The 23912-nt window shown below is 43.5% G+C and overlaps 1 protein-coding gene across 1 annotated transcript in view; it reads right to left on the bottom strand.

The window, feature by feature from the left end:
- Nucleotides 1-22869, bottom strand: part of scinlb (scinderin like b) — a 36158-nt gene extending 13289 nt beyond the window's left edge. The window contains exons 1-4 of the mRNA XM_072364394.1: nt 22741-22869; nt 19072-19259; nt 17110-17264; nt 6877-7038 (exon numbers count right to left, since the gene is read on the bottom strand). Of these exons, the coding sequence (XP_072220495.1) occupies nt 6877-7038; nt 17110-17264; nt 19072-19252 (498 nt within the window). The 5' untranslated portion in view covers nt 19253-19259; nt 22741-22869. The remainder of the gene's footprint in view (nt 1-6876; nt 7039-17109; nt 17265-19071; nt 19260-22740) is intronic.
- Between the last annotated feature and the right edge of the window lie 1043 nt (nt 22870-23912).

The raw sequence follows: 23912 nt of genomic DNA, 5'->3' as shown, positions 1-23912 counted from the left end.
GCTTATTATTAATTCCATAATTAATCAATAATTAGAATAATCCCAGACTTCTTTTCAGCACTGTTGCCAGGCTGACAAAGAGTCCAAGCTCTGTTGAGCCATGTATTCCTTTAACTCTCAGAAGTGATGATTTCATGAGATTCTTTATCAATAAAATTGTTTCTATCAGAGAGAAGATTGATGGAATTATTCCCACTGTTATCACTGATGTATCATCAAGTGCAGCAGCTTTAGAAGTAGCTTTAGAACTTGATTTGTATTTAGACGGCTTCTGCCCAGTTGATCTCTCTGAGCTAACAACAACAGCAATAGTCTCTTCAAAGCTATCAACTTGTATTTTAGACCCAATCCCAACCAGACTGTTCAAGGAGGTTTTCCCCTTAATTGACACTTCCATATTGGATTTGATCAATCTGTCTTTGTTGACAGGATATGTACCTCACTTTTAAGGTTGCTGTAATTAAACCTTTACTTAAAGACTACTCTTGATTCAGAAGTGTTGGCTAATTATTGACCTATATCCAATCTCCCTTTTTTGTCTAAAGTTCTTGAAAAAATAGTTGCAGCTCAACTTTGTGATCATTTACATAGAAATAATCTGTTTTCAGAGTTTGAGTCAGGATTCAGAGTGCATCATAGCACAGAAACAGCATTGGTGAAAATTACCAATGAGCTCCTCTTAGCCTCTGATAGCGGACTTGTGTCTGTGCTTGTCCTGTTGGATCTCAGAGCTGCATTTGATACAGTCGATCACAGCATTCTGTTACAGAGACTTGAACATGTTATTAAGATTAAAGGAGCTGCATTTGGCTGGTTTAAGTCATATTTATCTGATAGATTCCAGTTTGTTCTTGTAAATGAAGAATCTCACATACCAGAGTAAGTCATGGAGTTCCTCAGGGTTCTATGCCTGGACCGATTCTTTTTACTTTATACATGCTTCCCTTAGGTAATATTGTTAGACAGCATGGCATACATTGTCATTGCTATGCTGATGATACTCAGCTGTACTTATCTATGAAACCAGATGAAACCAATAGGTTGGTCAGACTACAAGCATGTCTTAAAGACATAAAGACCTGGATGACTCAAAACTGTCTTCTTCTACATTCAGACAAAATTGAAGTTGTTCTCTTTGGAACTGAGCACTTCAGGGAGAAATTGTCTAGTTTTATATGATGAGATCTAACAGGAGAGATCATATCTCTCCAGTTTTAGCTTCTCTTCATTGGCTCCCTCTTAAATTCAGAATAGAATTTAAGATTCTTTTCCTCACATATAAAGCTCTTAATGACCGAGCTCCATCATATCTTAAAGATCTCATTGTAAGATATTTTCCTAACAGCACTTGGCTCCCAAACTGCAGGTTTAACTTGTTGTTCCCAGAGTATCTAAATGTGGAATGGGAGTCAGAGCCTTCAGTTATCAGTCCCTCTCTTGTGGAATAAGCTGCCAGTAAATGTCCGGGAAGCAGATACACTTTCCTCTTTTAAGATTAGGCTTAAAACTTTCCTTTTTGATAAAGCTTTTAGTTAGGGATGGCTCAGGTGATCTTGAAACATCCCATAGTAAAGCTGCTATAGGCTTAGACTGCTGGGGGGCCGCATCTGTCACACCTTTCCTCACTTTGCTCTTTTCCCCCTGTTTAATTTCTCAAAATTACATGTACATGTGACATTATTGTGGTAATTATTATTGTATTTCCCTGTTCCAACAGGTATCCTTTGAATGGTGTTATGGTGTTTCCCCCCCATCTTTTCTGTCTTCTCAAAGCCCAGCTGGTTGAGGCGGATAGCCACCCTTCTTGAGTCTGGTTCTGCCAGAGGTTTCGTCCTGTTAAAAGGGAGGCACTGTCCCCGATGTCCACGCGATGCTGCAGAGGCGTGTCAACCAAAACAGCCCTACAACATCCAGAGCCCTGAGAAACTCAGGACAGACCTCATCCACCCCTGGGGCCTTGCCACAGAGGAGCTTTTTGACCACCTTGGAAAACCTCAGCCCCAGAAATGGGAGCCCCCATGTCCAAGCTCTCTGACTCTGCCTCCTCTGAAGGCGTGTCGGTAGGATTGAGGAGGTCCTTGAAGTATTCCCCCCACCGACTCACAATGTTTCTAGATGAGGTCAGTAGAGCCCCGTCTTTTATATGTTGACGGTGCGCCGCTCCCCCCACCTGAGACGCTGGATGATGGACCAGAATCTCTTCAAGGCTGTCCGGAAGTCGTTTTCCATGGACTCACAGAACTCCTCCCAGGCCCGAGTTTTCGCCTCAGCAACCGCCGAGGCTGCGCTCCGCTTGGCCTGTCTGTACCCATCAGCTGCTTCTAGAGTACCACTGGCCAAAAAGACCCGATAGGACTCCTCCTTCAGCTTGACGGCTTCCCTCAGGGGGGTTCGGGGTTGCCGTCACAACAGGCACCGACAACCTTACGGCCACAGCTCCAGTCAGCCGCCTCAACAATGGAGTTACAGGTACATGGCCCATTCAGACTCAGTGTCCCCCACCTCCCCCAGAACATGGTTGAAGCTCTGGGAGTTAAAGCTCCTTAAAGCTCCTTCTGACAAGGGATTCCAGCAAACGTTCCCAGCAGACCCTCACAATACATTTGGGCCTGCCAGCTCTGATCAGCATCCTCCCCCACCAACTCACCACCAGGTGGTGATCAGTTGACAGCTCAGCCCCTCTCTTCACCTGAGTGTCCAGAACATACAACCGCAAGTCCAACAATACAACCACAAAATTGATCATCAAACTGCGGCCTAGGGTGTCCTGGTGCGAAGTACAGTACCAGGGGCTTAAAGCCCTGGGCAACATAGCTCCCAGGCACATTGGGACACGCAAACTCCCCCACCATGGTAAGGTGACAGCTCACGGGGGAGTGTTTTCACAACCCTACTTTGCAAAACGGAAGAAGCTGCTAACGAAAACACATTTCTACAATAACAGTTACAATATCTAATATAAACTAACATCTTTAAATTTTTTTAAATGTCAATCATATAGATGAAGTATAATTACTAATTTGGCTGCACTAAATTAGTAATTATAGTAAATAGTAATTGATATATTCAGTAGACATGTCTCACAGTTTATGTTTTAATATTCTTGTTTTCAGGTTCCCATCATGATTTCAGGTTCTTGTCATGTTTTTTCCCCTGTCACTTAGTCTCACTCAAGTCACCTGTTTTCTGTTCCACAGCTGCACCTCGTCACCAATCACCTCCCAACAGTATTTAGTTTCCAGGTTCACTCACAGTCATTGCGAATTCCTTACTTACCCTTCATGTCACAGTCACGTTTGTTTATCCAGGTTTTTACCTCCATAGTCACAGTAAGTCATAGTCTCATTTTCCATAGTCTTTTTATTTATAAATCATAGTTTTGTTTTGTTCAATTTTTCATAGTCATGCTTCGTTTGCTCACAGTTTAGTATTTTTGGATATCCACCTCAGCCGCACTTTCTGTTTTTGCCTTGCCCCTTGTATTTGGAATAAACCTTTTGTTCTCTGAAGTCTGCATCTGGGTTCTCCCATCCTGCACCAACATTCTCGACAATATGTTTTTAAAACACTACTTTGCAACCTTGAAATAACTACAAATATGGTGTTAATTTGTATCAGAAAGAATACATGGCACAAGGGAAATGTAGTTTCTTTTTAAAATGGTCGTATTTGTCATAATTTGGAGTGGCAAATACTAAATTAAGAGTACAAAGACAGATTTAAAGGGGTAGATAACACATTTATGTGATCAGATTTTAAATATGCATTTGTGAAATTTATTTTATTTTTTTTTACCATATTTGATAGCACCCCCACTTGGTGGTCATACCCATATGGGTATAGTCACATAGCTGAAGTGCTGAAGAGCTCTCAATAACAGTTGGTCCCATATCTGTAACCTCTTCTGTTAATAATTAGCAAGCCTTCCAAATTGAACTGAGGTTCAGAGGTCAATAGTTCAAGGCAGGACTAAGTTATAATCTTCACTCTAACATATGTGACTCACCAGGTCAAGGTCTTTTTAAAAAATGTCTTATTTTGTCCTACAACATTTTCACCTCTATTTGATATCAGCCTCTTTGAGGTGTAGTTTCTAAGACCATTTGATTGTCCAGCCTGGATGAAATCAAGTCTTTGGATTTTTTTCTTTTTTGGTCGGAAAGAACATTCAAGGTATTGATGATTTTCCTAATCGTGTTGATAATTTTGGATTTCGGCAAGTGTCGGTTTTATTTTACCAATCGGTGGATGACAATGGGACCCTGGGCTATTTTGCCTAACACTAAAACATATGCAGCACACAGTCAAGTTATGCACCACAGAAATAATAAATGATAACAGTAAAGATCATTCTTCAACAGGTAGCACTCTCAGCACCTAGAATACCCTGCCCTGCCCCTGAAATACATCTTTTGTAAAGTCAGACATATGTATGTGTATGTTATTTGTCTGCTATATTCACAGTATAATGCTACTACTCGTTCATCCCTATATTAATCATCCGAACTTCTTGCATCAAATTTTTTTATTTTTTTACGCATTACGTGACCAGTCCACTTCTATTAATTGCTATAATATGCTACTAGGCAAGCTAAACGTAAAAAACGGGAGCAAGATCTGGCAACCTGATAAAAAAAATGGATGTTGGACCAGTCATCTTATCCATAGACAGTACTCAAGATGCCAGAGCACTGTATTTCTGTGCAAATCGGCGGATAATTGTGAACAGGAGTCGGGGAATTACTTTTTACAAGTAAGATTCAACATTAGTATTGGTTGTACTTTGTGAATAGAATATTATTGTACTGTATTTATGTATGCCACCGAAATCGTAGCCAGCAAACGTTTAGCTAGGCTATGTTTATAGCCGGTGTTCACCCAGCTATTAGGCCAACTGAGACTTTATTAATCAAGTATTCCATAACACAGGCTTAGATTGCAACTGACACAAGAATGCTATTGTCGAAATAATGCAAATATTGCTGATATAACATTGACCAGGAAATTTTACACAGGTGACACAGGCTGTATTATTAACATGTAATTCTTTAATCCTAACAAAAGAAAGATACCTTTCATGTAGAATTATTTGCAAACAAGCTTACTTACAATTGCAGCCGCTTTGGTTTATTATCAACAGAAATGCATCAAAATGGGAGTTTTGTTGACTCTAACCCTCTTAAGAAATTTGATGGAAGAAAATTAGCTTTACCTTCTTTTGAAAATGTTTTTGTGTTGACTTTCTCAAATCTCCCGTTTATATTTTGAAGGTTTCCCAAACACAAAGATATGAGGAAGAAGTTGCTTTGAGGATGGAAGGATTCACTGTAAGTGAGTCAGAAGGCTACACCACATTGCCAAACTCACCTCTCTTGAACTACAGAAAGGGAGCACAAGAAAGAAGCTCAGTCCTCTTTCAGGGCTTGTAGCTCATTTAAAGCTGCAGTGTGTAACTTTTTTGTCTATAAATATCTGTTTCACTCAAGCCAATACAAGAGGAGATGATACAACGCTGATTAAGCTGTCTGACTCCTCTAACACCTCGCTGTATTTTTCAGTATTTGTTCTTTTTGTATTTGGTGACGAACAGTTTGAACAGTTTAGCGAAAGTCCGCGTCCTTCAGAAGCTATTTAGATAACTTGCTATCGGCATATATCCATATAACGGAGTGAACGGGGCAATGACGATGCAGCCTCTAAATAAGGTATTATCTGTCTTTATTTCACCAACACTTTAAGACGAATGAATGAACTAACGCGTACTATTGCTCTGTTAGCACATAGCTACTGTTATGTGGCTACTTGTGTCACAGCCACAGCTGTGACACCTGGTTCGTAACTCACCTGTGTTCCATCTTCCCTTGATTGCCCCATTAGTATAAATATCTGGTCTTCTCTGCCTTCCTTTGCTCGTGTGTTAATGTATTTGTTATGCCTGTTTGGTTCACAACCTGGATCCTGCCCTTTAGTGTTTTGTGGATTATTTTCAGTTTGTGGAGTACCTTGGTTTTTTGTTCCGATCCTGCTGGCCGACTTCCCTCACCAGGCCAGGTTTTCCTCTGTGTGAGATTTTCTGTTAGCCAATAAACTTTTGTTTGAACTAAGAGTCCTTGTTTCTCCTGACTCCGTGACCGCACTTCATTAGGGTGTGACAACTTGCAGCTATAGGAAAGCCAACGGAGGGAATTCTACACATACCTCTACTGGGACGACTTCATCGACACGCATGGCAGCAGCACAGCTCATTCACTCCGGTAAGAGTGTCCATCTTACTCAAAGTCGTCGTTCACGTTGTCAAAATTTGATAAATTTCCTGCCATGTTCACAAAACTTGCAGTAGCAAACTGTGTGAAGTTAGCCGACTGTCACAAAGCAAGGAGACAACCACGTCTTTACGCTATGACATACACCGACTGTAAAGCGTCATTTGATACCTTGATTGGTGCTATAAAATGCAAGCTATTATTATTGTAGTGGCAATCACTTTAATAGGACATAATAATGACAAATCTTGTGTTTGTTTCACAAAGATTGTAGATTGAACATGCTAAAACACTTTTTCCTTTTTTATATTGATGTTTTATCTTCTTCTGTACTTTTTCCTTTTTTTGGTGCGCGCCCTTGCCATGAAGGGACTTCAGTAGAGCTCCCCCACTGTCTCACTGAAATAATGGCCCACTGATAGAAATGGTTGATAACAGCCTTCTGAACCTACCAGTAGGTTTAGTAGGCCCCTACTAGCCCAAATAAGTGAGACTGATGTGTGCTGATAACGTCCATTGAATAGACTGATAACAGTCAAATCGGGTGACTTGACTACTCAACTCTTAACAAAAAAGGAGTTTTACACACCTGCACACAAAAAAAACAGCTCACCTTTCCCAAGTCAATGATGAAGCAGTCCCCCTTGTTGAAGCTGGACCAGGACATGTCCACCTCTGTTGCTCTGATGGCTCTTCGACCCTTGACATGAAGCAGGCGCTTCACATTCATGTCATTCGTCATAACATGCTTAAAACCTGAGGACACGCCCCCTTTCTGCAACAAAAAAATGTTTGAATTAAGTTTTACAGAAGGAAAACCTCCCTATAATATCAGTAGTATAGGATATTAACACAAATAGGAGACTGTGCGCTAATTTGATATAATATCTACAGTTATAGTCACATTAATTAGCTCCAATAAACTGAACAGTCATGACAGAAACAATGGGCCTCATGCAAGAACATTTTCGTATTCTTATTCCAAATTTCTCAATTTTTTCGCATGAAGGTCTGGTACGAATGCGCCACGTCAGATTCACCAAACGCTTTTAACTTTGGAAATGTGTGTAAATGACCTACATAAACATGATGAATGGATGATAGTAAATTTGCATACGCCCTAAATAATACCATATAAGGCTACGCTTCCTATCTCCCATGCCAGGAAGTGTTAATTTCATGAGAATGGCACCAAGGCGCAAAAATAACAACTTTACGGGCTCTGACATTGAAGTTCTGCTTACAGAGATCCAAAAAGGAAAATCTGTCATTTTTTAGCAGTGTCAGCAGTGGAATACAGGACCTGCTAAAGCGAAGAAATGGGAACAGAAGAAATGTGCATGGGGCACAAAGGTAAAATTGAATAACATGTAAGCTAACATTGACATGACCTTTTACATTTAGAGCATTAACATTTGTCGGAAGTCACCTGACACCTGAAAGTGAGAAACTTAAGTGTAATAAACTAGTTAAAAGGCTACTTACATTCATCTACTGTTACTTGCAACACAGCACTCTGGCTGCAATTTTTTTTCACGCAACGCGCCGAGTTGGACATGAGCTAGTGACAGACGGACAATGAAATGGTATAGTCCGCTTCAAGGGTGTCTGACATTTTACTACAAGTATCTTATTGGCACCCCCCTAATCTGTTATTTATACCTCTTTTACGAGGGATGAAGATGTAATTGGGGCGGTCAAATTCACACTATGCTTGGCAATCTAAATCGCGATGTCAGCCATTCGTCTGTCTCCGCAAGGGTATTTACAGAGTCTCGGAATACACACTCTCTTCCAAGAGCCTGATGCGCTAAGGCATCCAAAAGTAGCAAATCAGCCATGACGTAGCTGGTTACACTTCCCATTGACCTTGTTATATACAGAGTCAAATTAACCTTAAATTAGTGCATAATTTAAGTCAAACAGAATAATGTCAGCAATAATTATGGGGTATAATGTATATATTTATTTATGATATTTTCAAAGTAGTCAAATATACAATCCATTAGTCAAGTAAACTTGATTCGAATAACAGCAGACTATTTTACGTGACTCCTACGACAGGTCTGCATCACTCGTTGTCACGGTTTATGTTCTGTTCCATGTCTTGTCTCGTCATTTCCTGTTTTATTTTGAAAAATCATTGACCTTCTCCTCTCGTTTCAGATATCTTGCCCTTCCTCCTGTGTCAAGCGTCTCATTGTCTTCCCTGATTCCCAAGTGTTTCCACCTGTTCCCCTTGGTCCCTCATGTGTTCAAATAGTCTGTGTTTTCCTTGTCTTGTGTCAGTATGTTGTCTCTTCCCATGAGCTACACTACCAGCCTCATAGTCACAGTACCACGACAAGTAATTTATTCTTGTCCGTAGCCATATCATCACTATAAGTTTCATGGCATTGTTTGTTCTTCCGTTTTTAAGGAGAGATTTGTAACGGGTGGTGTATGGACCCAATTGCAGTACAAAGGAGTCAGAAGACAGTGGTAAAAAGTTCAAGGCTTTACTGAAACTCTGGCAGACAGACAAACGGTTTAGAAACCGGCAAACGGGAATCAGGAGAGGAGAGGCAAAGTTCTTGGTGAGGGACAGAAGGCTGGGTCAAATTACCAGGATGCAGACGAAGCAGGGAATCAGGGACAGGCGAGGTCGGTACCGGTAAAGCTGGCAGGAGAACGCTGGAAAGACTTGCATGGCAAAGAACAATCTGGCAAAGGATAGAGTGTGGAGCTGGTGACTATATGCTGGGCTGATTGCATGTGATGAGAGGCAGCTGTGTGCACAGGTGAGTGGAGTTAACTGATGAGGTGTGTGTGACTGACAGGCTGAGTGGGGCAGAAGCAGGATCAATGGAAAATTACTGATGGTTGAATGACTAAACTGTGACAGAACCCCCCCCTTCAAGGGACGGCCCCTGACGTCCCCAAAACAAGTCCAAGGATCCAGGGTGGGAGGAGGGGGAACAGGAAGGAGGGCTAAAACTCGGGAGAACCCGAGAACTCCCCATCCTCAGGGGCAGTGGAAGGGCCAGCAGCAGGCGTCCTATGGCGAGGGCCCCTGCCGATGTTGCTGGGGGAGGGCTGGTCCGGATGTTGCTGGTGAAAGACTTGGATGAGACCCCGGTCCAAAATGTGTTAAGCAGGAACCCAGGATCTTTCCTCCGGACCGTAGCCCTCCCAGTCGACGAGGTACTGGCAGCCCCTTCCACGTCGGCGAGAGCGAATGATGCGGCACACTTCATATGTGAGTCCCCCTTCAATGAGACGAGGGGGGGTGGGGGGGGGGGGGGGGGTGTAGCAGCAGGCACCAGCGGGCTTTCGTTGACTGGCTTGACCTTGGACACATGGAATGTCGGGTGCACCCGCATAGACCGAGGGAGTTTGAGCCGGACTGCCACAGGATTGATGACCTTCTCGATAGTGAAGGGCCCAACAAACTTGGGAGCCAGCTTGTTGGATTCCACACGCAGAGGAAGGTCACGGGTGGAGAGCCAAACCTTCTGGCCCACCTGGTATTGTGGATTTTGAGAGCGATGACGGTTGGCTGCTGAGGAGTACCGGTCTGCCGCCTTCAGGAGGGAGGCCCTAGCATGGCTCCAGGTCCGACGACAGCGACGGATGAAGGCTTGAAATGATGGGCAAGAGGCCTCCCCTTCCAGGGCTGGGAAGAGAGGAGGCTGGTAACCGTAGGCACACTGGAAAGGAGACAAACCGGTGGCGGAGCTGGTAAGGGTGTTGTGGCATATTCCACCCACAACAGATGCTGGGACCAAGAGGATGGGTTCTGTGACACCATACACCGGAGGGCCGTCTCCATTTCTTGGTTCTTCCTCTCAGTCTGGCCATTAGATTGCGGGTGGTACCCGGATGACAAACTGGCCGTGGCTCCCAAGAGGCTGCAGAACTCCCGCCAGAACACTGATGAAAATTGGGGCCCTCTGTCCGAGACCACATCAACAGGAATCCCATGAAGGCGGAAGACGTGGTTGGGGAGCAGCTGGGCTGTCTCTTTAGCTGACGGGAGCTTAGGCAAGGACACAAAGTGTGCCATCTTAGAGAAGCGGTCCACAATGGTAAGAATAGCCGTCTTCTCATTCGATGGTGGCAGGCCTGTCACGAAGTCCACTGAAATGTGGGACCAGGGGCGATGTGGCACTGGGAGAGGCTGCAGGAGGCCGGATGGTGCTTGACGCGATGTTTTATTCCGATTGCAGATCTGGCAGGCTTTGACATACTCCCGGGTGTCCTCCTGTAACGTGGCCCACCAGAAACGTTGTAGAAGGACCTCCCGGGTTCTCTGGATCCCAGGATGGCAGGTCAACTTAGAACCATGGGCCCACTGGAGTACATCCGACCTCAGAGCTGCAGGCATGAATAAACATCCAGTAGGGCAGGCACTAGGACCAGGCTGACCCTCTGTGGCAGCTCTTACTTTCTTCTCAATTTCCCAAGTCAGGGATGCCACAACACATGGGGACGGAAGGATAGTGTCAGGAGCACTGGTGCCATCATCCTCCCTCTGGAACTGACGTGACAGAGCGTCAGGTTTGACGTTGCGGGAGCCGGGTCTGTAGGAGAGGGTGAAATTGAACCTAGTGAAGAAGAGGGCCTGTCGAGAATTGAGTCTCTTTGTGGTTCGAATGTACTCCAGGTTCTTGTGGTCCATCCACACCAGGAAGGGCTGCTTGGTTCCCTCCAGCCAGTGCCCCCACTCCTCCAGGGCCAGTTTAACAGCAAGGAGTTCCCGGTTACCAATGTCATAATTTCTCTCGGCTGGGGAAAGACGCCGAGAGAAAAAGGCACATGGGTGGATCTTCTGGTCACTGGCTGCTCGCTGGGACAGCACAGCCCCTACACCCATGTCAGATGCATCCACCTCTACGATGAACTGCTGTTCGGCATCAGGAACTTGGAGCATGGGTGCAGAACTGAAGCGGTCCCTCAGGGTGTGAAAGGCTGTATCTGCAGAATGGGACCATCGGAAGGAAGTCTTGGAGGATGTCAGGGCTGTGAGAGGGGCAGCAATGGAGCTATAGTTCCGGATGAAACGCCTGTAAAAATTGGCAAAGCCCAGGAACTGCTGCAGCTTCTTACGGGTTTCAGGGACTGGCCAGCACCTAACTGCGTCCACTTTGGCAGGATCCATCTCCAGGTGACCTTGAGTCACAATGTAACCCAGGAATGACACAGTCTGTGAGTGAAACTCACTTTTCGGCCTTCACGAAAAGGGAGTTCTCCAGCAAGCGTTGGAGGACCGTCTGGACATGGTGGATATGTTCTTCGCGGGACTTAGAAAAAATGAGGATGTCGTCCAAATAGACGAAAACATATTTGTCGATCATGTCTCTGAGGAGGTCGTTGACCAAGGCCTGGAAAACTGCCGGGGCATTGGTGAGGCCAAATGGCATCACCAAATATTTATAATGTCCAGTGGGCGTGTTAAAAGCAGTCTTCCATTCATCCCCCTCTCGGATGCGGACAAGGTGGTAGGCATTACGGAGGTCGAGCTTGGTGAAGATCATGGCTCCTTGAAGTAACTCAAAGGCTGAGGAGATGAGGGGAAGAGGGTACCGGTTCTTTATAGTGATGTCATTAAGTCCCCTGTAATCAATGCAGGGGCGCAGGGTCTTGTCCTTCTTCTCGACAAAGAAAAATCCTGCCCCAGCAGGAGACGACGAGGGTCGGATAATACCGGCAGCCAGGGAGTCATTGATGTAAGACTCCATGAACTCCCGTTCAGGACCAGACAGGGAGTACAGACGCCCCTTGGGAGGTGAAGTGCCAGGCATCAGGTCAATGGAACAGTCATAAGGCCGATGAGGGGGCAATGAAGTCGCCTTAGTTTTACTGAACACCTCCCGGAAGTCATGGTACTCGGCAGGAACTCTGGACAAGTCAGGGCAGGAACTGGAGTGCGTTGTCTGCTGGGGTACAGAGGCCTCTTTAAGGCAGACCTGGTGGCAGGAGTTCTTCCAACCGAGGATGCCCCCTGTGGCCCAGTCGATGTGGGGGCTGTGTTGACATAGCCAAGGGTAGCCTAAGATCAGTGAAATGTTGGAAGATGACAGGAGGTGAAACTGGATGGTCTCATGGTGGTTACCGGAAAGTAGCATGTGGACAGGAGAAGTCTGGTGAGTGACAGTCTCCAGAAGATGGCCATCAAGGGCTTTGGCAGGAATTGGGGTGTCAAATGGAATCTTCTTAAGTCCGAGTTGTATAGCTAAGCTCTCAGCCATAATGTTGGCATCTGCACCAGAGTCTATAAAAGTGGGCAGGGTGTGTGCACCACCAGGAAGGAGGAGCTTGACTTGGAAGAGCGGGCGCAAGCTTGAGGAGGAAGACTTTGCTGCCGTGTGACTCACCAAGACTTCCTCACTCACTGGTGAGCCCTGTCTTTTAACGGGCAGCGGGAGATAAAATGTCCAGCTTGTCCACAGTACATACACAGATTCCCCTTACGGCGGCGCTCTCGCTCTTCGGGTGTAAGCTTGGTGCGGCCCTCCTGAATGGGCTCAGACTCTACGCCAATATCCATAGCGGGTAAAGAGGAACCGGAAGCAGATGAGTAACCTGGCCAGCGGGCTGGGTCGAGATGACCAGGAATGTTCTGTCTCCTCTCCCTTCTCCGGGCCTGTATGCGGAGGTCCAGCCGAACAGTAAGTTCAATGAGACTGTCCAGTGTGGAAGGTAGAGGATAGGAAACCAGTTCATCTTTGATGTAGTCTGCCAAACCATGCAGAAAAGCATCGCGCAGAGCCGCAGTGTTCCAGTCGCTTTGACGGGCCCTGGTCCGGAAGTCGATGGAGAAGTCAGCCACTGACTGGTTCCCTTGGCGCAGGGAGAGCAGATCACGGGCGGCATCAGATCCGGAAGTGCCCAACCCGAACACCTTGCGTAGTTCCTCAGAGAAGGCCTGGAATGATGCACAAGCAGAAGTCCGCCTCTCCCACTCTGCTGTTCCCCAGAGGAGGGCTCTGCCGGTCAGGTTGCTAATTACGTATGCCACCCTGGCATCCTCGGTGGCGAACGTGTATGGCTGCAGGCCGAAGAGTAAGGAGCAGGAGGTCAGGAATGAACCGCAGAGTTCCCACTCTGGGCTCGGAGATCATTCTGGGCTGTGGCAGAGCTGGAGCAGGAGTCTCCAGTGTGGGGACTGGAACTGCAGGAGGGCGAGTGGACATCAGCTGTTGCAACTGGGCAGAGAGGGCTGCAAAGGCATTGGTGTTGGCCTCTGTAGCTCGTCTGGCGTATGCATCAGCCTCCTCCATTCTCTGCTGCTGTTGCATGAGCGCGTGCTCAATCCTCTCAAACCGATCCTGTGGTGAGGTTGGTCCTGCTGGGTCCATGTCTGGCCAGATTGTACTGTAACGGGTGGTATATGGACCCAATTGCAGTACAAAGGAGTCAGAAGACAGTGGTAAAAAGTTCAAGGCTTTACTGAAACTCTGGCAGACAGACAAACGGTTTAGAAACCGGCAAACAGGAATCAGGAGAGGAGAGGCAAAGTTCTTGGTCAGGGACAGAAGGCTGGGTCGAATTACCAGGAGGCAGACGAAGCAGGGAATCAGGGACAGGCGAGGTAAAGCTGGCAGGAGAACACTGGAAAGACTTGCATGGCAAAGAACAATCTGGGAAAGGATAGAGTGTGGAGCTGGTGACTATATGCTGGGCTGATTGCATGTGATGAGAGGCAGCTGTGTGCACAGGTGAGTGGAGTAAACTGATGAGGTGTGTGTGACTGACAGGCTGAGTGGGATTCAACTCAACTGGATTGGATGAATAAACTGTGACAATATTTTTGTTGTAACCATTCATAGTCGCCTCCATTAAAGGAGAGCTTTAAGTTATAGTTAAAGTTTATAGTGCCTCTGTTTTAAGAGTGCGTCTTTTGTGAAATCCGCCTCATTAGGAGAGCGTGTCTTTGTTTGTTTAATATTTCATAGCTTCTCTGTTTTCCTCCTAGTTGGAGAGATTTGTTTTGTAACTTTCATAGCTGCGCTCCTCCTCCGCCATAGTTACCGAGGAGAGCGCTTAGGTTTTCATAGCCCTTTTTTATGCTCTGCTTGGAGATCGCCCTGCCTTGCTGAGCTCTGCGTGCTGTGTTTAATAATAAAACCATCTTGGAATCCAAAACGACCCTGCGTCTGTGTCCTGAGTCCACGGTACCTGACACTCGTAAATTCTGTTGAAAGAAACCTCAAAATACGAAAAAAATTGGTGAATGCGGAAAGTTCTCTTAATCACTGGTATGCACGATTTAAGAGCAAATCAAATCAAGAGAGGCCCAATAAGTTTGAGGCAAGATGAGTGATTTAATGGACCACAGAGCTGCTGCCCAGAGAGGGTGAAAAGCACAGAACCTCAAAGAAGAAAGGGCTGTAAACTGCTGTTCTAATGGAAACGAATGACACTAGCATGATGCCTGCTTGTAGTTACGAGGAGGATCATGTCTGGTCTGTGCAGTGCTTTACCTTTGGGTCAGGACTGCCCCACAGAGCGCCGTCCTTAAACAAAACAAGTATTTACAAGACATACAAATGAAATGCTGCAAATGAGCAACAGGAAGAGTCTCAACTGGACAAGAGCAATGTGGCTGCTTTTACATACAGCAATAGTCTGTAAAGCTGTAATTTCTTTGGAACAACATTCTAAAGAGACTGTCTTGTTTTTGAGCTGAGGCATTGACGTTCACTGAAACGAGTTAACGAACTAAAAAGCATTTGGAGAAGTGGCTACCTCAAAATGGAAACCCCATTCATGCTTATTGGCAGTAACATTTTCATGGTAACAATGCAGATTAACTTTTGTTAGAGTTATTTCCTAATGACTAAGTTACAAAAACTATGAAGAGTTGATGAGATTTGGTTCTGTTTCTTTCTCCTTTTCTGAAAACCCACTGTGAGAGTGCATGAGCTAATGCGCAGAACAGGGTTTCCAGCCTCCGACAAAAGTAGTAAACAAGTATTTGGGCAAATTACATTCAACTAAAACCATGATGGATGTTTTTGAGGGCAATGGCAAACAGATGGCTGGTAAAAGTGGCTTAGCTTGTGGTTCAAAATGTCCTCTTTTATAGAGGCTGGTTGCCTGGGCTATGGCTGATCAGTCCATCAGACACAAAATGGCACCGGTGGACTGTTGTGTGTCTTCTGAACTTAAGACTCTCACGCTTCATTCCATGGCAAAGTTCCTGGGATGTGACAATCAATAAATTGCATGGCTGCATTGAAGTCAGCAAGAGTTCTGAGACAGAGTTTAGCTTCTCTTGTTAGCTATCACTACTCTTACTGTTTAAGAGTTATGCTCACTTCATATTTCAAAGGGTGTGCTTTTAACTACACATACAATATAAAAAAAACTATAGACTTAGAGGAGAAAACTTTCCACAAGTGTTACTTATTCATGCAGCCACTAACACAGATCAGCAGTTCCCAGCGTTGTTGTTTATTTTATTTTTTGTCTTTAGGCTCTAAATAGGTCAACTTCTGGCTGGGGCCTTTCTGTGGGGAGTTTACATGTTCTCCCTGTGTATGCGTGGGTTCTCTCCGGGTACTCCGGCTTCCTCCCACTGTCCAAAAACATGCATGTTAGGTTAATTGGTGTCTCTAAAATTGTCCTTAGGAGTGAGTGTGAGCGTTTGTCTTGTTTGTGTCTATGTGGCAAACGTTCACTATCTGCTGGGATAGGCTTTAGCTCCACCGCGACCCGACCAACGGATTAAGTGGGTATAGAAAATTAATGAATGAATGAATGGCTCTAAACAAGCAGTGTTTACCATTAGCCTGTCATCAACACTAATATTCTGCAGCCGCGCCTGCAGCTGTGTGGTGCTGTGCTTAAAGGCAGCAGTGTTTTCAATTGAATGCTATCATCAGCACAGTGACATCTTAACAATGGCAACTTGATGATGTTAGATAGATATGTTTACCATGTTCAGCATTGTGTGTTAGCATGTAAACACTTCCTAATTCACACTAAACAAAGCTGAGGCTGATGAGAATGTCAATGGGTTTTAGGTCATCTAACAAAGTACCGGACAAAATACAGATTAGAGGTAGTGGGATATGTTCCTTATGTTCTTTATGAGAGTGATGAACCACTCCCCATCTTTACCTCTGAAAGACTCAGCTTATCATATGCATCATATGATTACATGATGCCTGGTGTCTCATCCTGGTGTCTTTCAGCAAGTGACAAGAAATATGGAGGTCAGTTAAGTGCTCTTTTTAATGCCAAAACATTTAGTTTGTTCCTCTACCCTAACCAGGAGTTTAAGTTACTAAAATTAACCAAGTAGCTTTGAGCACATGCTATATGTAAGGTTTCTCAGATGGAAGTTGATTTTTTTGAAGGCAGATATCACCCTACCCTCCCCCACTACAATAAAATAGCTACACGATGTGTATAAGCATAGTGTATAATTGGAATTTCCTTAAAATGTTAACATGACAATATATTCTTCTGGCAACTGGGTCATTTTCCCATTTACCCAATCATCTCACTGACCTCTCTATTGCCGGTGTCACCGCATCACAACTGCTTTGAGGGTTGTAAATGTTTATAGATGAGCAAAGTGTGCATGAAATAAGGACTTCATGGTAAACTACAAAACTGGCAACCAGGCTGAATGACCTATAGAAAACTTGCCATACATGGCACCATAACACAAATATTACTAACATGAAGAAGAAAAAAAGAAGAATCAAAACTTGGAAAGAATATTTGTTTTTTGCTGCTTAGCCCTGTCATCGTTTTATGATTTCTATGGGGACCAGGAACCACTGATCTAAAATATTTTAATTATAGTGGCATTGCTCAACCAAGCCTGCCTTTGCGACCTTTTAAAACTTACCTGATACTTGATGCCTGACTTGAAGTATCCCAGAAAGATGTTGGATTCGTGGTTCTGCACCTCCCTGGACTGCACCGGCCCACCACCCAGGAAGTCATCCAGCTGTGTGGCAAATATGGCTGCCGCTCCACTCTCATCCTGCGAACACTCATCACCTGCAGCAGACAAACCTTTACACTTAGATGGTTCTTTATTATTTTATTTTTGCACAAACATGATCAAGGACCAAGTTTCTCAAAGAGAAAACTGCAGTGCTTCAGTACTGTACTGAACCTTCTGAAATCTCTGAGTCAGTAAGTCAAATCGGCCACATCTGTGGCAGAGCTGATTTGTATCCCGTTATTACTTTTAGTAGGCACACATGGATAGAACTATTCCTGAATTTTACATAGCTAACATTGATCCCACACAGACAGATGTTATTCAATTTCTAACATCTTGCAGATGGTTGCAGGGGTAGCAGAAAACTAAAAGCCTGTGTGTTTATGGGCTAGCACTGGAGCAGAGTTGGCAGGGAGCAGTTGAAACCTTAAGGGACTTGGACCTTGTGGCTCATTCATATGTGAGTCATGCAGCAGTTTTCATTTAGGTCTCTGTTCTTGTTGTGCAACAGGATTTTTTTTTTATTGAGGATGGAAAAAAAAAAAAAAAAAAAAAAACACAATTTAGGGTGCAGAGTAGTTCAAGTTTGTCACGAACTGTGGTGAGGTAGGACCCAGATGCAGTTCTTTTCCAAAATAACAAGGTTTATTCACAAAACGGGGAGCAGGAACAAAAGGTGCGACAGAGCCGGATCCTCAAAATTACTTAACATGAGAAAAAACACTAAAACAAAACAAGGCTATGAAAAAACACTAAACAAACAAGGCTATGAAAAACACAATGACTATGGCGATCTTAACAGGCTATGAGGCAGGAAACCAAACTTAGCTTTCGGTGGCATGAAGGGAAGGTGAGGATTCTGCGGTGAATGAAAGTAAACCAGGAAGCTAAATACTGTAAGGGGAGTGATCAGTGACATGAGGTGCAGCTGTGAACAATTAACCAGGTGACTTGAGTGAACTGAACGTGACAGGGGGAAAACATGACTAGAACAAAACATGGTTAAACATAAAGTGTGACATGACAAACTAATAGAACAGACTGTGACATAACATAAACTGATAACATGATTAACATAAACTGAGACAGGGCAGACTGTGACAAAGTTGACCGTTACAGTCTACTCTTTACAGGCCTGAATTGAGGATATGGTGACAGAGGACAGAACATAGGAGGAGCTGTGTAGTGGAGAAAAATTTAAAAACTGGTATGACTGTCAGTGAGGATCATTTTAGCTTGTAATACAACAGGATTTTTCAATAGCCTTTCATTTAAAAACCGACAGATATAATGTCACAACCAGAAAAGAAAGAATTACTTGCTCTCTCATCTTACTCCTAAATACTAATATGTGTTTCTATGTGAGAAAGTATCATTACATGGAGATATGCATGTATGAACATGCATAAAAGTGCATCAGCTTTGAAGGAAGTGACTTTCAAGGTTGAACATGCAATTTGTTATCTATGCTTGCAGCTAACCTAAAAGAGCTTATACTGATACTACATTCTTACCCATGATGGCTTTAGATATGCGTAGCTTACGTGATGGTTTAAAAAAAAAAATCTAGACTAAACTTGATGAACATAAAATTAAACAGAAAAATCTAAATAACAAATAATAGTTTAACAATCAAGGAAAATTCTGTAGTTAAATGGCTGCTATCCTTGATCACTACAGGACAGATTTGTTCTTGGTCGCGCCTCAAAAGTGACATGCATGGCTTCCTCTTCCTGTTTTGAAAGTTAGTACTGATGTCTATTTTGCACAGAACTAGTAGCATGTTCCACACGTTGAGGTGAGGAAAAGAAAAAGTCCTTCAGAAAGATTACAACTTCCAAAAATGTGTTTATCTCTTACCCAGCCACATGTGTATGTAATATGATGGCGCCGAGGTAGTGAAGAGCAGCAAGTAAGCATCTCCGCTGTAAAAGCAGCCATACAGGGCTTTGGGAACAGGCTTCAGGTCCATGTTCTCGATACGCCACACCTGCAGCCCCACCTCTTTTCCTGCACCTTGAAACTCTTTATGGGAAACCATGGTGGCTCTGAGGAAGAAGAATCAATATGGAAGAGGCCAGAAAGAAACCCAGAAAGTAATTCATTTATTCATTTTTTTTTCTTTTTTGCCTTGCAAAACTCTGCAGCAAACAGACTTGTGAATCCGAACTGAAGTTAAGGACAGGGAGAATAGCAATGGCAACTTGCATCACCAAGCCTCCTCCTCCACCTAACTGCACCTCCAACTCTGCAGCAACTCTCGCCAACAGGCTTCTCCTGCCCAGCTGTACCTCCACCTCTACGGCAGCATGAGATTGCAGGTTGCTGAAGATTTTGACCCCCTCCATTTTGCCTACCAGAAAGACATAGGTGCAATTCTGTACATGCTGCAATGGGCATATGTTTATCTGTATGTGCCTGGTTCATGAGAATCATGGTCTTTTACTTCTCCAGTTCCTTCAACACCATATGACCTCCCATACTGAAAGACAACACTGGAATGCAGTACTGGGGCTCTGCAGGGTACTGTTTTGGCTCCTTTTTATTTCACCCTGTACACATCGGACTTTAGGTACAACTCAGAGTCCTGCCACATACGGCTGTTGTGGCATGTGTGCGCAGTGGACAAGAGAAGGAGTACAGGGACTTTGTGGAGTCCTTCAATGGTTGGACCAAAAAGAACTGTCTGCTCCTGAACACTAATAAGACCAAATAGTAGCTGGTGGTGGACTTCAGGAGATCTAAAACTCCATACCAGCCAGTCTGCATTGATGGAGGGGAGATACTGTTTAGACCTGCAAACACCTCAGGGTGGTACTGGACAATAAACTTGAGTGGTCTGCCAACATAGAAGCAGTGTACAGGAGGGACCAGGTCCTTCAATGTCAGCAGTGACGTGGTGTGCATGTTTTATCACACTGTCATTGAGAGTGCACTGTTCTATGCTGTTGTCTGCTGGGGGAGTTGCACTACAGACGAAAACTGTAGGCGCCTGAACAAACTGGTGAAAAAGCCCAGTTATGTAGTAGGCAGAAGGCTAGACCCTCTCAGTGCTGTGGTGGAGCAACGGATGAGGAGAAAATGATATTCTGTTTTGGAGAACAATTAACATCCTCTCCACAGCATCCTGGCAGGACAGAGGAGCAGCTGCAGTGAGAGGCTCATCTCACTGCGCTGCAGGACTGAGAGGTTCAGGAGGTCCTTTGTCCCTACAGCCATAAGGCTTTTTAACAGTGACTGCTGACATGTATCTATTCACTTATTATTATTGTTGCTGTTTACGATACAATCATTGTTAAAAAAAAAAGATTTTAAAAGAAAATATTTTGAGGTACTTGACTAATTTTGAATTTCCCCCACTGGGGGATGAAAAAAGTATTTTTTCTATTTGTTCTATTCTGTACTAATGATGAAGACACAGCAAAAACTGTAGAGCACACAAACATAGTCTGAAAAAGTTTTTTTTCTTCTGCTTTTTTTTCTTTTTGTGGTACCCACATCATGATGTGTTTCCTGAGCAGTGCGTGCAGATAATGTGTGGGTAACAGCGCATAGTGAAGAGCACACAGTGGTTATAAATACATGTGAAATCTTTACTGGCAGCCTCTTCCCATATATGGGGGTTTATTGTACAGGCTAAACTTGACAAACTAATTTCAATTAGTCACCCATAGCTTCTGCTTTGAAAACTATGAATACTATGTATACATTTACCAACATTTAATTCTGCACTTCTTCATTTCAGGGAACTTCTTTCTTAATTCTGCACTTCTTCATTTCAGGGAACTTTTTTTTCTAATGCCACATTTTTACCTACCTTTTTTTGTTTCATTTCTAATATTCATGTGAACGGGTGTGATTATCTTAGACCAAGCAACAGCATGAGAGTGGTCTGGGTCAGACACCAGAGCTGATCTATTCTGGTTCCAACCTGAGTAATTGAAGTGCTGCTCCTGTGTATCATTAATTCAGATAACCACACCTCTTTATTTGAATTTATCTATTCCTTTTTTATATATATCATCTAAAATGGGATTCCATAAATGAGGACTAATAAAATTAACATACTGTATAAAAGTTAGGAGAAGTCAGTGTAACAAATATTGAATTCATTAAATGTTTGAACTCTTAACAATTGCTTTGAGATGCATTCTTGCAAAAATCCAAACAACACTTCCAAATTTATGAAAGCAAAGCTATAAATCCACCTGCAATAAAGCCTGACTTTAATAATTGATCCCATATTGATTCAGGACCTTTGTACCTTTATCACTGGATATCTTATCAGCATCTCTGCCAAGACAAACAAGTAAATCGCCAGGCAGTCAGCAATAAGCACAGAAGGACATGCATGACCTGCTTTTTCAGCTCATCCTTTTTTGGTGGTTTTTTTGCATCGCTGAACCTTTTATAGGAAGTTGGGAGTTTTTAAAGATGAAACTTTAGTGACAAGAATGAGTTTTAGCATCATCAAAGGTTACACAGATTTCCATTTTCAATGATTACACAAGAGCCAGATTACACATCTGTGTTGGAGCAGGATTAATGCTGCAGTGAGCCTGACGTGCTCTGTGACGAAACAACCCCTGAGCATGTCCACTCACTTTTCACTTTCACTCCATTTACTTTCCACTGCGATCCATACACTGTTAACTGCGTCCTACACCAGGGTGTGTTATTTACTCTGATTATGAGGTTACATCATGCTGTTATGAAAACCTGTAAGCCACACAAAACAAACACACATCACCACCTTGAGGAATATCATCATATTAGAGTTTGTACAGCTGTGTGTTAAATGCAGCTCAGGTTTTAGAGAAGTAAGTGGACTTCCTGTAAGAAGCTGATCAATAACTGCTGCATCATGGACAGATCTCCAGATACCAGAAAATGAATGGCTATTAACTGTTAGGAACACCGATGTGACACAGTAATGACCACAATTCTGCAGGTCTGTAGGTTTAAATGGTGGCAAGAGTATCGCTGATTTAATCTAATACACTGCTTCCATCTTTTGAGCTTTTCGTCAATTGAATTAAAATTCTGGGATTGATGTGCTGCAGAAAACTGCAGACTATAGAATTAAACAAAGCACAATGTGTGATTCATCCCAGTTGCTTCCATTTGCTTTTTCTTTTTTTTATTAGAGCATTACATAACATCCAAAGTACTACATTCCGCACTTCAGTCGTAGCTTTTTGCGCTCCGTTTCACTCATTAGATAACAAACAATGACAAGAAGAAATGTGCCCATAACACTATGACGACCAATCCAATAGGGTGTGTTTCCATCATGAACTGAACTCTCTTTTTCTACTCTTTCATCACGCGGCTGCTGTGACTCAGAGCAGTTTATTGAACGCAGACTTTCCACATCTGGAAATTCCCTCATTTTTAAGCCTGACAATTCTGCCGCTAATTACAAACCCGAGGTGCAGCCATGATTTGAAAAAACATGCACGATTTAATAGCAAAGTCCTGAATGGCAAAACTGGGGCAAGTAATGTTGACTAGAAAAAGTGCACTTACAGATTGCAAGACGAATCGCACAGACGAGGAGGGGGAGCAGCTCACAGATGGAGGTTGTCGAGTGGGAGTGAGGCGTGTATGTGCGTCTTTAATGTGTAGTAGAGGGGGAGGAAGGAAAAGTGTTCTGACTTGTACATGAATCTGAAGAGGAGTGGCTTGAAGCGGATTGGTCAACAGGAGCAGCAAACAGATGATTCTGTCAGTCACTGTAGAGAGCTCTCAAACATGCTTTTAAACTGTGTTTCAGAGCATTTTAACTTTTTTTGTGTGTGTGTTGTGCAAACTTCTGTCTGCTTGCTGTAAAGTGAATATTATTGTGTGTGCTTAGTGTTCAAGTGGTGAGGGACAAAGTTCACTGAACTTGGTAGGTGAACTTGAAATGTAGCAGCAGCATGTCTGTCTTTCCTTTAAAAGAATCATGTGATGGAGAAAAATAACAAAGAGGAAAAGGTGTCTCCCTTTTGAGTTCCTTTAATGTAACTGCAGCAGTATTTAAAATAAAGAATTTTCCACCCTGCACAGGTCATCATTTGCACACATTAAGTCCCATTTCAGACCTGAAGACATGCTCCAACAGATCACACCCAGCCACAAACTGATGTACTAAAACATGATACAAATCACGCATAAGCTTGAATATGAGGTCACTGCTCAACATTATATCAGGATATATGAGAGCTTATGTTTAATTTGCTGTAATTTTTAATATTTAAGTCTAAACAGCTCCCAAGATAAGATGTTCGAATTTCTGGAGAACTTTTCATAAATCCTGCCCACCAGATGTTTGGCTCTTCCTATTTGGATAGTGATGATATCTCAGTTTGGACCTGTAGCAGCAAAATTCTGTTTTATCTGAGGGATCCAGCAAATGTGATGATTGTACAGCACAAGACAGCTTGGACAAAAACAACCTGGCAACATGTTGTCGGAAATTGTGATTAAAGCTTTTTCTGTATTAATACAGTTTAGAGGGAAGAGGGCTGGGATGATAAACTGTTGTCACAGGACGTTTCATCATAATAGTTTTGTGAAACAACTGAAAAGCCCTTTCTAAAGTTATTATCAACTTGCATGAAATGTCAGTGTGTCCCTAATGACACAAGCTGCACACTCGTGTGAAGGTACCATTTTTATATATACGTGTATATATGTGTATAGCAGTTGTGAATGCC

The sequence above is a fragment of the Leuresthes tenuis genome, unplaced genomic scaffold (assembly GCF_036924035.1).
Source record: "Leuresthes tenuis unplaced genomic scaffold, fLeuTen1.0.hap1 SCAF_14, whole genome shotgun sequence".
NCBI lineage: Eukaryota > Metazoa > Chordata > Actinopteri > Atheriniformes > Atherinopsidae > Leuresthes > Leuresthes tenuis.
Note: the sequence above shows the minus strand (reverse complement) of the source record. Positions and strands in the feature narration are given on the sequence as shown.